This window comes from Botryllus schlosseri, chromosome 3, assembly GCF_051294905.1.
Source record: "Botryllus schlosseri isolate E-star chromosome 3, Bs_hap1, whole genome shotgun sequence".
Lineage (NCBI taxonomy): Eukaryota > Metazoa > Chordata > Ascidiacea > Stolidobranchia > Styelidae > Botryllus > Botryllus schlosseri.
The window spans coordinates 4,708,772-4,721,115 of record NC_137238.1 but is presented as its reverse complement, the minus strand read 5'-3'; the positions used below and the strand labels follow the sequence as shown (position 1 = coordinate 4,721,115).

Below are 12,344 nucleotides of genomic sequence, written 5' to 3'. Positions count from 1 at the left end.
TGAGGGGGGCCACTGAACATTGTCAAATTAGGAATGGAACCGAGACCATAAAGAGTTGGGAGCCACCAGATATGCAACCTGCAACCTGCCACTGCTGCGGATTGTTATTTCGGCTCAGAAATAGTCTTACCTGTGTGAGATCAACATGACTTAACAATGTGCAAGTCCCATGCATGTTTGAAGTCCTTACCTCCACCAGATCTACCGCGAACTGTGATCACTGATCACGCGGGCGGAGAGGATAAAAATTTAATATGATTATATGGAAAAACCAATATTATTGACAGAATTATATCACGAAATTGAACATTCTTTCGCGCCAGGTGTGACTAGAAACAAAATGTGTATGGTAAGCCCCCCGACGTTGCCTTTATCATCCTATGGGGGGCGCCGGACTAGCGGTGTTTTGGGTGGGATGGGAGCAGACAAAGTGTTGTTTCGCGACTGATTACAACACACAAACACAGAACTGCAACAACGCTACAGTATTTAAAGCAGGGAATTGAAACGTTCTTCCGGAGAGATTCATTCGGCACGCGAATAGGTATTTTTCAAACAAAATGAGAAGATAAACCCTAACAATAACAAGAAATCCAATCACTCGAGTTGAAGTCACAACTGACCGAAATAAATAAATACGAAAGATGCGAATATTGTAGTTACTATATCGAAACAGTACTCGATCACATTTACGTCTCATACTTTTACGATACAGGTGTCACTGTGCGCGATTGCCACAATCGTTGCTACACATATAGCATAGCTCTGGCGTCTGGAGATAGTCATGAGTGCGGTAATAATCTCAATGTATAATAATTGTTTAAGATTTTTATGAGAGCTCGTGTAGTTCATCCCTTGGGAGGAGGTGCTATTAGTGTTGGGAAGGGCTGCTGTAACAATTGGGGTACGGAGCATTGTTGAAACAGAAGTAAGTCCCAACCATAAAAACGTGGAATACGGTTAGGCCTACCATATTTTGGAAATCTTAAAAGAGGAGACTTGTTCAGAAATTTGAGACTTGCAAAACCGGATAAGAATTCTCAAAAATCGGTGAATTTTTACCCACTTTGTGATCGGTTGACTAAAAAAAAAAGGTCAACTCTCCGCTCAGAGAAAAAAGTCATCTTCTCGCTCAGAGCTCAAAATAGCGTTTTTCGCTCCGGAATACCCTCCGGAGCGTCACTTCTGTACTACTTTACGCATATCACTCTCATTTTGCTCTACATCTGACCAAAATTTTCACAAAAGAGGAAAAAATCTCAAAAAAGAGGACAAAAGGCCGTCCTCCGAGGACACTTTCAAAAAATTCAAAAAAGAGGACAAATCCTTTTAAAAGAGGACGTATGGTAAGCCTAAATACGGTATGCCACAAATTTAAAAGGTACTGAACACGCTCCATTTTATAAGCAAGTAGGCTATCTACAAACAGTTTTGGCACTCAAACCCCGTACCGAAATCCTGATTTGTTGCTCTGTTTCCAATTTGATATGTTGGTGTTGTATGACTTTTTGCAGTCGATTGCAGTAGTAGAATAAGGTTTTAGGCATGTAGCACTCCAATTTGCGATTACGTCTTCTGTTACAACCGAATTCGACTTGTTTAGTGTTATAATCAGCTCTGCGTCGACGGCGGAATTCAATTTTCCGGCCTGGTATATAGCTTCAATTTCGTCACAACTCAAAGAATCATTCCAGAGTTGGAATCCCTCTACATCTCCTCGAAATCCTTGTTCAGAATGCCACGGCGTCAGCGAAGACTCGTCCTGTTTTTTACCATCTAAATTTTGACCCAAGATTAAGACGCCACCCCCTTCCAATGGTTCAGGTAGGGAATTCTGCCAAGTATGCTCGGATGCGTTGATGCGCAAACTCAATGAGTCTCTTGATTTCACGATGCAAATGTGCGTACGGTACATGTATGGGTTTGTGATACCGTTCGAGTTTCCGTAAGAAAAGTTCCCCGATGATGTCTTCGAATTGTAATTCACTATCACGCGTTTATTTTTCAGCCAAACCACGAAGGTATTGCAGCTGGGATCGCCGGATACACAATAGCTCACAATTGCCATTTTCTTATCCGTATCATCCGTCAATCGTATCCAGAAGCAAAATGTGAATGACGTCATATGTGGTATTGAACCTTCGTATCTGACGTAGTCGAGATGAGATGCATTCTTGAAGGTGAAACGAGATATATTGCATGCTGTAGTATAAATTATATCGATTACTTGAAGAAATCATCTGTAAAATCATTAATCTTCTTCGTTTCCGAATCATAGTAGGTTAGCCGAATTTGAATCGTTAGTATATTTCATATCCAAATAATTGTCACCTTGCAAAATAGTGCATGGTTCCAACACTATGGATGAGCTAAAAGATACATTTTACGGATCTTTTCAATTTGGTTTCCCAGCAAGTGACGGATCTGCGGGGCTATATAAACAGTGGTTCAATGTGACTGACATTCATCAAAAATTTGCAGTGTTTAAAGATAGATAACCTATAAGCCTGGTAATCCAATAGGACGTATGGTATACCACAGGAGACTGCGTGGTTCTTTTTACGTGGGAAGCCGACCTATTTAACCCTAGGTGTTGAATGACAAAGTAGTTGAACATTTTATTTGTGCCCAATGCGGTTTATTTCACTCGTACTACTTAACAATGTGTCAGTACTTTTCGACTTCTTCTACTTCTACTTCGGCAGCTATAGCAGCAAAACGGCTCAGTTCATTTTTTGCTGAATTTCGTCAAGTTAAATGTGCGTTTGGAGGGATTTTCATCACTATACGAGTGACTATACAAACGCGATAAATATAGATCCCGCTATTTTACTATTGTTTATCCGCGCCATTAAGTATCATGATTCAATCCTATTGTAAGCTGTGATAGTCTGGTTATTCGCATTCTGAATTGGTGTACGATCGCATTGACTTTCGTTAGGACCAACGACGTGATGAGAAGCGAACTATTGCAATATAGTACGTGGCACAAAATGCAGTCAATTTTAATTTGCCATGAGCAGTGGTCTTCATAAACGCAGTATTATAAGTTTTCCAAGGGTTCAAGTTGACTGTAACCACTTGACTATATGAATCTACTTATAATTCATCCTTAGGTTCTTCTGAATCCAATCAACTTTTTTCAATTGGAAATTAAAGAAACATCCTCGTATCTCAATGAAATTGAGATAAAAATACTGTCCGCATTCATTCTCCCGTTTTGTCGCAACGAAGCCTAATGTAAAAAAGATACCTTCCGCAAGTATTTGAGTAAACAAAGTCTGCCAAGCCATGTCTTCATCAACGATGTCGATCTGATTACTTGTATACTAAATTCCAGACCCAACGTATGCTACTTCTACTCCAAGTAGTTTTGATCTGATCCAAACATTTTACTTCTCTACTTGTAAGTGCATTTAATGTTCGGGAACCACGTTTACTCTTCCTTGAGTCTCATCCTATGGCTCTCAACTCAACCTCTGAGCATGAAAACGAATTAACCTGCCAATATTGAGGATCAATTCCGTAATAATATGTCGTGGAGACTCAATTGAATTTTACAGTTGTCCAAGTCACCTGATCCATTTGTGCTCTGCGGCGTCGGAGATGTCAAATTGTAAACCATCGTTGTCGAAAGCGAGGTGGTAGTCGTTGTTGCTGTTGGCGGCTTATCCTTGATAACATTAGTTTCGATGGAAGTAATTGAATCATTCTGACTTTGTAGAAATTCTATTAGTTGTGTCATGGTATTTTCGTCTGTGGTGTAAAAACATGGATCAAGTTAACGGCCATTGCATATTCAACAGAGTACTTCGTCAGTTATACAGACGTCAAATGTTGCTGTTGTGAAAATGGGCTCTTATCGCCTGACGGTCTTTTGCACCACGGTCAATGACATTGTATCACGGAATAATGTAGAAACACTAAGATCATAAAAGACGGTTTCACAAAAACACGGACATATAGCGGTTACAAAATAAGTCAAATCAATTTTCAGAATAATATATTAAACTCAGGTAACAAATTGCCGTTGCACGATATCACATATTCAACGATATAAGTAGTTATTTGGGAATCAATGAGCGAATCGGAAACTGAAAAACAAACGTCAAATAAAGACGCTGTGGTAACTTCATTCCAGGGCTTTGGAGCCGGAGCCGGAGCAAGGAGCTGGCGCCCCGGAGCCGTGCATTTTCACCGGAGCTGAAGCCGGAGCCGGAGTTTTAGATAAAATTCAGCCGTATCCGGAGCTGGAGCCCGTTATTTGAGGAGTAGCTCCGGCTCCGACGTATTTTATAAGATTCTATTATATATGCAACAACCATATCTGCTGATTTCACATAATTTAACAGCAGGCCTGAATTTTGCGGCTTTGCACAGCTAAGGCATGGAGTAAAGTGCGTTCTAGTGCAACTATGATGTTATTGACAATTGACAATATTCATTATGACCCCACAAGCCGGCACGGCGGCACCTATGTCTTCGTTGCTGCATCCGATGTTACTGACGGATGACAGACTCTAGATTACTATAGATAACTAACCTATGGGTAGATTAGTAATCTATATAGACCAGGGATGGCCAACTTTTTCCGCTAAAGGGGCACATGCAAGTGACGGACGAGTGCGCGGTCCACTAGCTGCGATAATCGGGTAAAATTTTCAAAGTTCAAAAATGAACTAGGTCAATAATATTATTACTTGAGTATATTGCGGGTCTATTATAACGCCCGCTGGGCTCAGTTTGCAAGGACACGACTATTCGGCGTCTGGATACATCGATATCGAAGGTTTCCGGTAATATGCGACAATCATTTTGTGCCTACATTTCATCGTCGACGATCTTTCCGCGAGCGCAAACGCGAAAATACTTTCTCCCGATATTGCGAATACAGTTTGACTCAATCGAGTAAATTAGGCGATTTTTTTCATTTTCAGGAGAGCGTATACCTATAGGCTACTAAGCAAGAAATCGTGTGACAAATAAATACGCGAAGCGTGAAGAAAAATTTCAATACTATTTTAGTTTATTGTAATGTAGGCCTACGACGATTTACTAATCTGTCATATTTTGTGATACGATTGTTGATATACAATGTTCTTTCCAATTCTCTACTAGTTGCTGACGATTACTCCTGACGAGTGTCAGCCGAAAATATTCGGGTTCATTTCAATATGAATATACTATTTAATTGTAATCTGCCAATGCGTCGGAACTGATATTTTAGTCATCAACATCCAAAGTGTCGCAGCAAGACTTGTAATGTTTGGTTGGCCTTGCAAGTTCACACAGCAATTCATTTTCGATAATATAGCAGGACTTCGATGATATAATAGGAAATTACCTCGCGGGCCACATCCAGCCCGCGGGCCGCGGCTTGGTCACCCCTTATATAGACAGACCCATTCGATAATTTTCAGAGCCGGAGCCGAAGCCGGAGCAGTGGTAATAATGCGGCTCCGGAGCTGGAGCTTCAGCTAATCTATGATAGAAGAAAGCTCCGGAGCTGGAGCTCGAGCACTTAAAATTTACGGCTGCTTCATAGCCCTGCTTCATTCCATTGAAAATAATAACTAATATCGTTGTCTTTGACTCTGACGAAGAGTATTCATACCATGTGAGGCTTGGCGTCACATCATGTATATATATATATTACATATGCGGCGGCAGTGAAGTTATGAAATTGGAATCATTCTTCATTATATGTTCTTGATAAAATACCATACAACCTACGGAGGGTGTGATGTCGAATATAACAATGTATCGTTATCCATACATATAGGCACATGGACAATATTGTTAGTAAAATCGTTGTCATCACAAATTTGATCATTTGCTTTGAACAAGATTGTTATTAAGTCTCAGTCAGAACAGTGAAATCATCTTGTCATGATTAATGTATTGAAATCGGTCTTTACATAGCATATAGGATTGGGTATAACTGCACTCCTCTTGAACATTAGATTGAAAAGATTTCAAACTGATAAGACTGGGAAAGTTGGGGTAGTGGCGAAAGATATAGTCAAACATCTCGATTACTTATTTACATTACAACAATGCGATATTTAATTTGAGCAGAAGTCAATTTCATGTACACATAATTCAGTAGAAATTCACTTTTCAATGTCATCTGTATTGTCATTGGACAATATTTTTACTTGATAACAGTTACTGGCTTACTACATTGTGTTCTAACGCGTCGAGCAACCGACGATAGTCAGTCGTGTTCTGCAGTCCTGCGCGTAAGGATCTTATGTTATGTTCGTATCAATAAACTATCAAGGTATAGTGTACCACACAATAAACTGATATGTATGGGTGCTATCTGAACCAAGCGTTAAATCAGCTGCATAGGCGAGAAAAGAAAGCATACCGCCGATTCGTCAAGACGAATGTCTAATAAACCTTGAAGCAACAACATTTCTCACAGATCATATATGACGTAGCCGTAACGCACATCGTATATTATACGAATGTTTAGCTTGAAGTGGTAATATATCAATAATACATCACCGTAACTTATGTTTAATCGACGAATTTCGTTGCGTTTCAGCAACTCGGTATCGTCAACAATACATTCGGATACTGGATTCCGCTATTGTGGATCGATGCAAGCAAATACATTCTCACCCGAAAGATCCTGCAACAGGAAATACATGTCAAATGTATCTGCCGAGTTTTGTAAATGAAGAACGGGCAATGGAAAATACAAGTTTCTTGAAGCTTTTGTGATCGGGAGAGTGATATTGGATCTTAAATTAAATTCAATATTTGCAATTAACCTGCTTACCAAGTTAAGCTTTCTTTGATATTCGCATCCCTTTGAGAAACGATGACCTGAATGAAACTCTGAATTTCTAAAAGTCGTCATATCACCATATCACAATATCCGATGCGTGTGAATAATGCAACAGGGCTGTTGCATGAACGAATCATTGTATGCGGAAATATGGCCCCCGTTCTAAACAATACCTCTCAGCTTGTAGACACGTCCACTATTTCATCGATTGACGCACTTACTTGACTGGCGGATTTCAATAATATGTTACCGCTAATAGTCATGTCATTTCACCTTTATTCACAAATATAATATCTCACGGACTATATGCAAATTCAAACTTCAGTTATGCAGTAAGGTTCAAGTGTACTCCAGTCGTTAGAAATATCATGGCCGTTTTTACATCGGTGCAGTTATCGATTATAAATCTATGATCAATATATTAATAGCTCTTAATTGCGTATAAAAACTCTGATAATCCACATCTACGACCATTATAAATTAGGAACTTTACGTTTTGATATCGATTCACAGTGGTAATATATCGCGTGATCTCCCAAGGCGCGTTTTCGAAGGTCCAAAGAATGTTATAAAATCTAGTTAAAACCTTATTATTTCTTATATTTAAAACAACGAAAAGCACGGCAAGGATAGTTGAGATCGTAAAAGTCGACCACGTCGGCTTGCGAAAAACAATGTTTGAACATCATCCGTGCTGGCTAGCAATCAGCTGGCACACTGATACTGGTATACGCTACAGCCTTGTTGTTTCCATCTATAGCGGTAATGAGTTTTATGCTTATATCGTATGACATTCAAAAACATATGTAACCATCAAACCTGCCACAAATAGCATCAGAGCTAGGAGCTGATACGTATCCACTTTCATCCCAAGACTTTCGATGTATTGCTATTTAATTTATCACGCTTAGCGATGAAGCCTCCGATAACTAAGCCACTACTTACTAGTATTAGTATCACCTGCCATGAGGTAAGCGTATACCATAGTATAGTCATATAAGTCATGCGCAAACACGGGGCTCGAATCACTAAAGTAGTCGATTGTAATGATTTCCACGCTCATGTAATTTCCTTATCGATAGGCAACACTTCCAAGTGATTGAAGTGGATGAACGTGTGATGTAGATGCATCAATCATTTTGGCAAAGTGCCTCATGACGTTTACGAATAATAGCACTCGTCATTCGAGTGTTCACAGGTTGCATTAACCTGCCATGAAATGGTTTTTATAACCACCAAGAGCATAGTAGTATATAATGTATGTAATCGTATATAAGACAGTGGTTCTCAACTGGAGTATAGTAGTTCTTTCCAATTGCGTGCCTGAAAGTTAGCTATAATAATGTTTAAATGTTGTTTTGAATATTCCCCTTAGTAGAAACCCCCCTGATTTCCTTTGAACTGATGGTTCAGGTGTGCTAAAATTCCGGCTCGTAAGACGATTTTATTGGTTCCGCGACAGCCTCTCGACCAAATTGCTTGTATGCTTTCACAAAGAAATTATTAGCAATACACGCCGGGAAGCGAGTGCCGCACTATGCTAAGCGAGACCGTCACGGCACCAATGGCTTTACGTTCTAGACACGGCTCTGCCAAATTTTCAAGTGCTGCAGGTTGTCGTACGCCCAGATTGATAGAGCGAAGTCGAATTTCGAAAATCTGCGGCAAAACACTCACATGCAAGCGAGAGAGATATATGATGAATGGATGCGCATCAGGAAATCGTCCGAAAAGACTACCAAAGGCAAAGACGAATGAACATCACATCATTCAATATCATGGCGCAAATAACCAGATTAGGCGATAAGCGCCAAGATTATTCAATAAAACAAACCAGTACACCCACGTGACGACAACTTGCGAGGACCTCTCGAGAACTTCTTTTAGGCGGGGGTGGTCAGAATTTTAGAGGATATTATTTCCATAAGCTCTATCAATACATCCGATAACGTATATGCGATTTACGCCATGAATACCACAAAGAACAACATCCAGTACATCCGATCATGTACTGTACATGCAATATATACGCCAGAACCAATATAATTGCCCAAATTCATTCACTGACTTTAAAGGCCCAGTAAAGTAATGTGACTCATTTTTCATAACATAATTTGTGTGAGAATGGTCCGTAGTAACTATCCATAAATGAATAAGTCATCATTCTTCATCCGACCACGTTCGTGTATCGCGTAAAATGGTACTTGGTTCGCTACAGAAATGGTGTGGGTGTACTGTTCATGTTTGTAAATTGTTTATATGAATGGTAGTGATGAATTTCCTAGTTTAAGTCAGATGGCCAACTCCCGAAAACTTCTATTGATCCCCCTATGGTGGGCCAGAGTGTCGTCTTTTGGGGGTTGACAACGTACTGATGACCGGCTTAAAACAAACACGGTAAAATTAACTCAAACTCATTAAATATTTGCCACTATTCCAATTTTTTCGTGGGTAAGCCCTTGGACATTAGTAGGCTACACCTTGTTTTTTTTTATAATTGAGTCGGACGTGGTCAGTGGTGCATTACCAAAGTGTCATGCGGTCCACATTCGGAATAGTTTGGGCATCTTTGTCCTAGCGCTTTAAAGCCGCGGCGCCAGTCTCATCTTTCGGTCAAAAGATGTTTGTATGAGAAAATGGCCTTTTTTACTCTGATAGCTTCTTTCTCTTAGGGAGAACTTTGACTCAGAAATAGACCGAAGTGGTCCACGAGGCGAAATGTTTTGAGAACCCCTGGTATAAGAGACAATGTTTTATGTCATGATTTTCTAATAGCAACCATCATTCCGAAATTATATTTTATTATAACATATTACAAATACTAAAATCGGGCAAAGTGAAATGACAAATTCCAAAATGTTGACACAACTAGTGCAGATTGATGAAATGATCTTGCGTAAGTGAAGTTCTCTTTTTCTACAACTTTGGTGAATCTACCTCTGTGTCTTCAAGCGTTTGCATACCGTATTTTTCTAATTCTGAAGCAATATCGCTAAACACGCAATCGTTAACACGAAGAGCCTTGTAAACGGGAATCATATGTTTCATGTGAAGATCAAGCCAAAATTATGCGATATTAGCAGTTAAACCAAAACAGATGACGTCAAAGCACAAGCACTACATTTAGTAACGCCCAAAGTACATTTAGTAGTGTATCAAAGCAGCTTACACAACTATAGAACTAAGCTATAGCTACATAGCTGTAAAATGAGATTTTGGTGTAGTGTGATAACTGAAGGGAGTACTCGACACTGTACATAGCAATGTTCCCTCTAATTCTTCACGAGTCTGCACGCACTCACGAACTCACTGCGCGGTTTCTTCACCAACATAGTGCGTAACGACTAAAGAAAAAGTCATCACTTCGTTTTTTTGTGCGCAGCTTGAATTTTCTGTGCGCAGAGACCGTGTCAGCACTGCGCAATTGCGCAGGCACACAGATTAGAGGGAACAGTGTATACATTTGGTTAAGAATACAAGGAAACTTCATCTTATCAGAATGATGCTTCTACTGTTACACTTCCAACGCCTGGTTTACTGTCTTATGATGTACAGTTTGCAGAAAGTTGAGGAAATCGCTCATAATGGTGGAGATATACAATACAGCAACATATTGTGTATAGGATACAGCTAAATGATGTGTGCTGTCCAAAATAGCGTGTCTTCAATGTCTTGTTGCTGATGCAATGGGATGCTACAATAGCAAATAGACATAGTGGAATATATGGTCAAGAATAAGTAATGCATTGCCTTCACAGACATTTCCAATATGTATGTTACTGATACTTCTGTTTACATTTGGCAGTTACTAAAGTTAACGATTTTTATTTATTTTTTAATAAAAAATCTCAAATCTCAAAAAATAGAGCCAATTCAGCGAAAGGAATGCCGTTCTGACTTTCCGAAAATGCCTCAAGTTGTTGAAGGCTGCTTTTGTCTGCAGTTATATAGCAAAAATATAAAGGTATGGGGATCGCAACGAAGGGGTCGATATCTTTCCATCACAAATATCTTGATTCGCGTTGTTGAAGGTGAAGTCATGTATCCGTCATTCTGGCACATGAATCAATGGCGTGAACACACTTTTTTCTGATACTGCCGGAGTCGGATCCGAGCAGGATCAGTACTTTTTACGAAGAATAAGACAGCCTTACCCTCTTCCACCCTCGAATCAATAGTTAAAGTGAAACGTTCACGGAAATAAACCACATGCTAAGTCCAAATTGGCACAATTACTTCAGATAAAGGTGGGTCTTGATCTTTGATTTCAAATTTCGTGTTTGCATTGTTTGATCAATATCCAATACCATCCCGTGAGTAGATAATTATTATCGAAGTTTTTAGGAGCAGATCACGGTAATTTCTAGAATCCGTCCTAGGATTCGGACCGGAGTCGGACCAGAGCTTTAAAATACAGGATCGGAGTAAGACCAGAGAATTTCTGGATCCGCTCCACACTAGAACTCACTGTGGAAACTATATAGTAAGGATTGTGCGAACCCTTGAACGTTTCTGGGTCGTGTGAGGACCAATCTACACGTGATGTCATGTTACTAGTTCTAAGCCTGAATTTCCGAAAAGAAATATAATAATGCACATTGCACATCAATCAATCAGATGCAATAATAATTGTATAAAATCAATATACTCCGTCGCTTTGCCTGCAATTTCGATGAGGACTAGGCTGGAACCGGACAGATGCATACCTAAGAGTAAAACAGCGGTTTCTCTACATGCGCCAGACATTATTTCAAAAACAAGTTATACAGTAGCCAACGCCTTAATCGGGTATCCAATAATGATATCAAATCAATATAGGTCCCGTACGCCTGACAGATTTTTACATTAGACATCAATGTATACTTTATATCAATTTTGTTGATGAAAATAATTGATTAACTGACTAAGTACAAATCAATGAGTTACTACATTTAGTATATTTCGTTCTTGCAACTGCGTGATTGTGAAAAAAGCTCACTGCGAAGAGTCACTAAAGATTCACAAACGGAAGGCTGAATATTCTGAGCAAACTTCCGAGCAAATGAATTTTGAAATTGGCCAGGTGCCTGGTCGTTTAGTGATGAATTTCTTTTCATACTGCACGCGCCGTGCAGAGAGAGGTCCGAATTTGAAATCAAAAGCATTTCAACCAAACACGTTATAATGACGTGAAAAAATAGCAATATATTATAAAAGTTTCACGGTGCAGAGCCTGCATAGGTGCGTCTGTGACCGCGAAACTCCAAATTTTCGAGGTTCACACACGGAACGCGAACCTGAACCTTACGTTCACACAATCCATACTACACTGCAAAAACTGGGCCCACCCCTAGAGGTGGTTCAAAATGCCACCCCATGATCAGAAGGGTAGGGTGGACTGGTCATCCCACGCCACAGAGTAGACTAGTCAAACCACGCCACAGGGTAGACTGGTCCAACCACGCCACAGGGTAGACTGGTCTAACCACCCCTATCCGGATATAACCCTTACCTATCCGGATATATCAACCTTGGGATATTATTGACAAAAGTAAATTCAAGGCAT

General features: G+C 39.8%; 1 protein-coding gene across 1 annotated transcript in view; it reads right to left on the bottom strand.

Moving 5' to 3' along the window:
- Nucleotides 1–645: 645 nt before the first annotated feature.
- Nucleotides 646–12,344, bottom strand: part of LOC145436591 (uncharacterized) — a 160,781-nt gene continuing 149,082 nt past the window's right edge. The window contains exons 2-3 of the mRNA XM_080313970.1: nt 3,577–3,756; nt 646–2,202 (exon numbers count right to left, since the gene is read on the bottom strand). Coding sequence (XP_080170096.1) covers nt 1,439–2,202; nt 3,577–3,745 — 933 coding nt within the window. The 5' untranslated portion in view covers nt 3,746–3,756 and the 3' untranslated portion in view covers nt 646–1,438. The remainder of the gene's footprint in view (nt 2,203–3,576; nt 3,757–12,344) is intronic.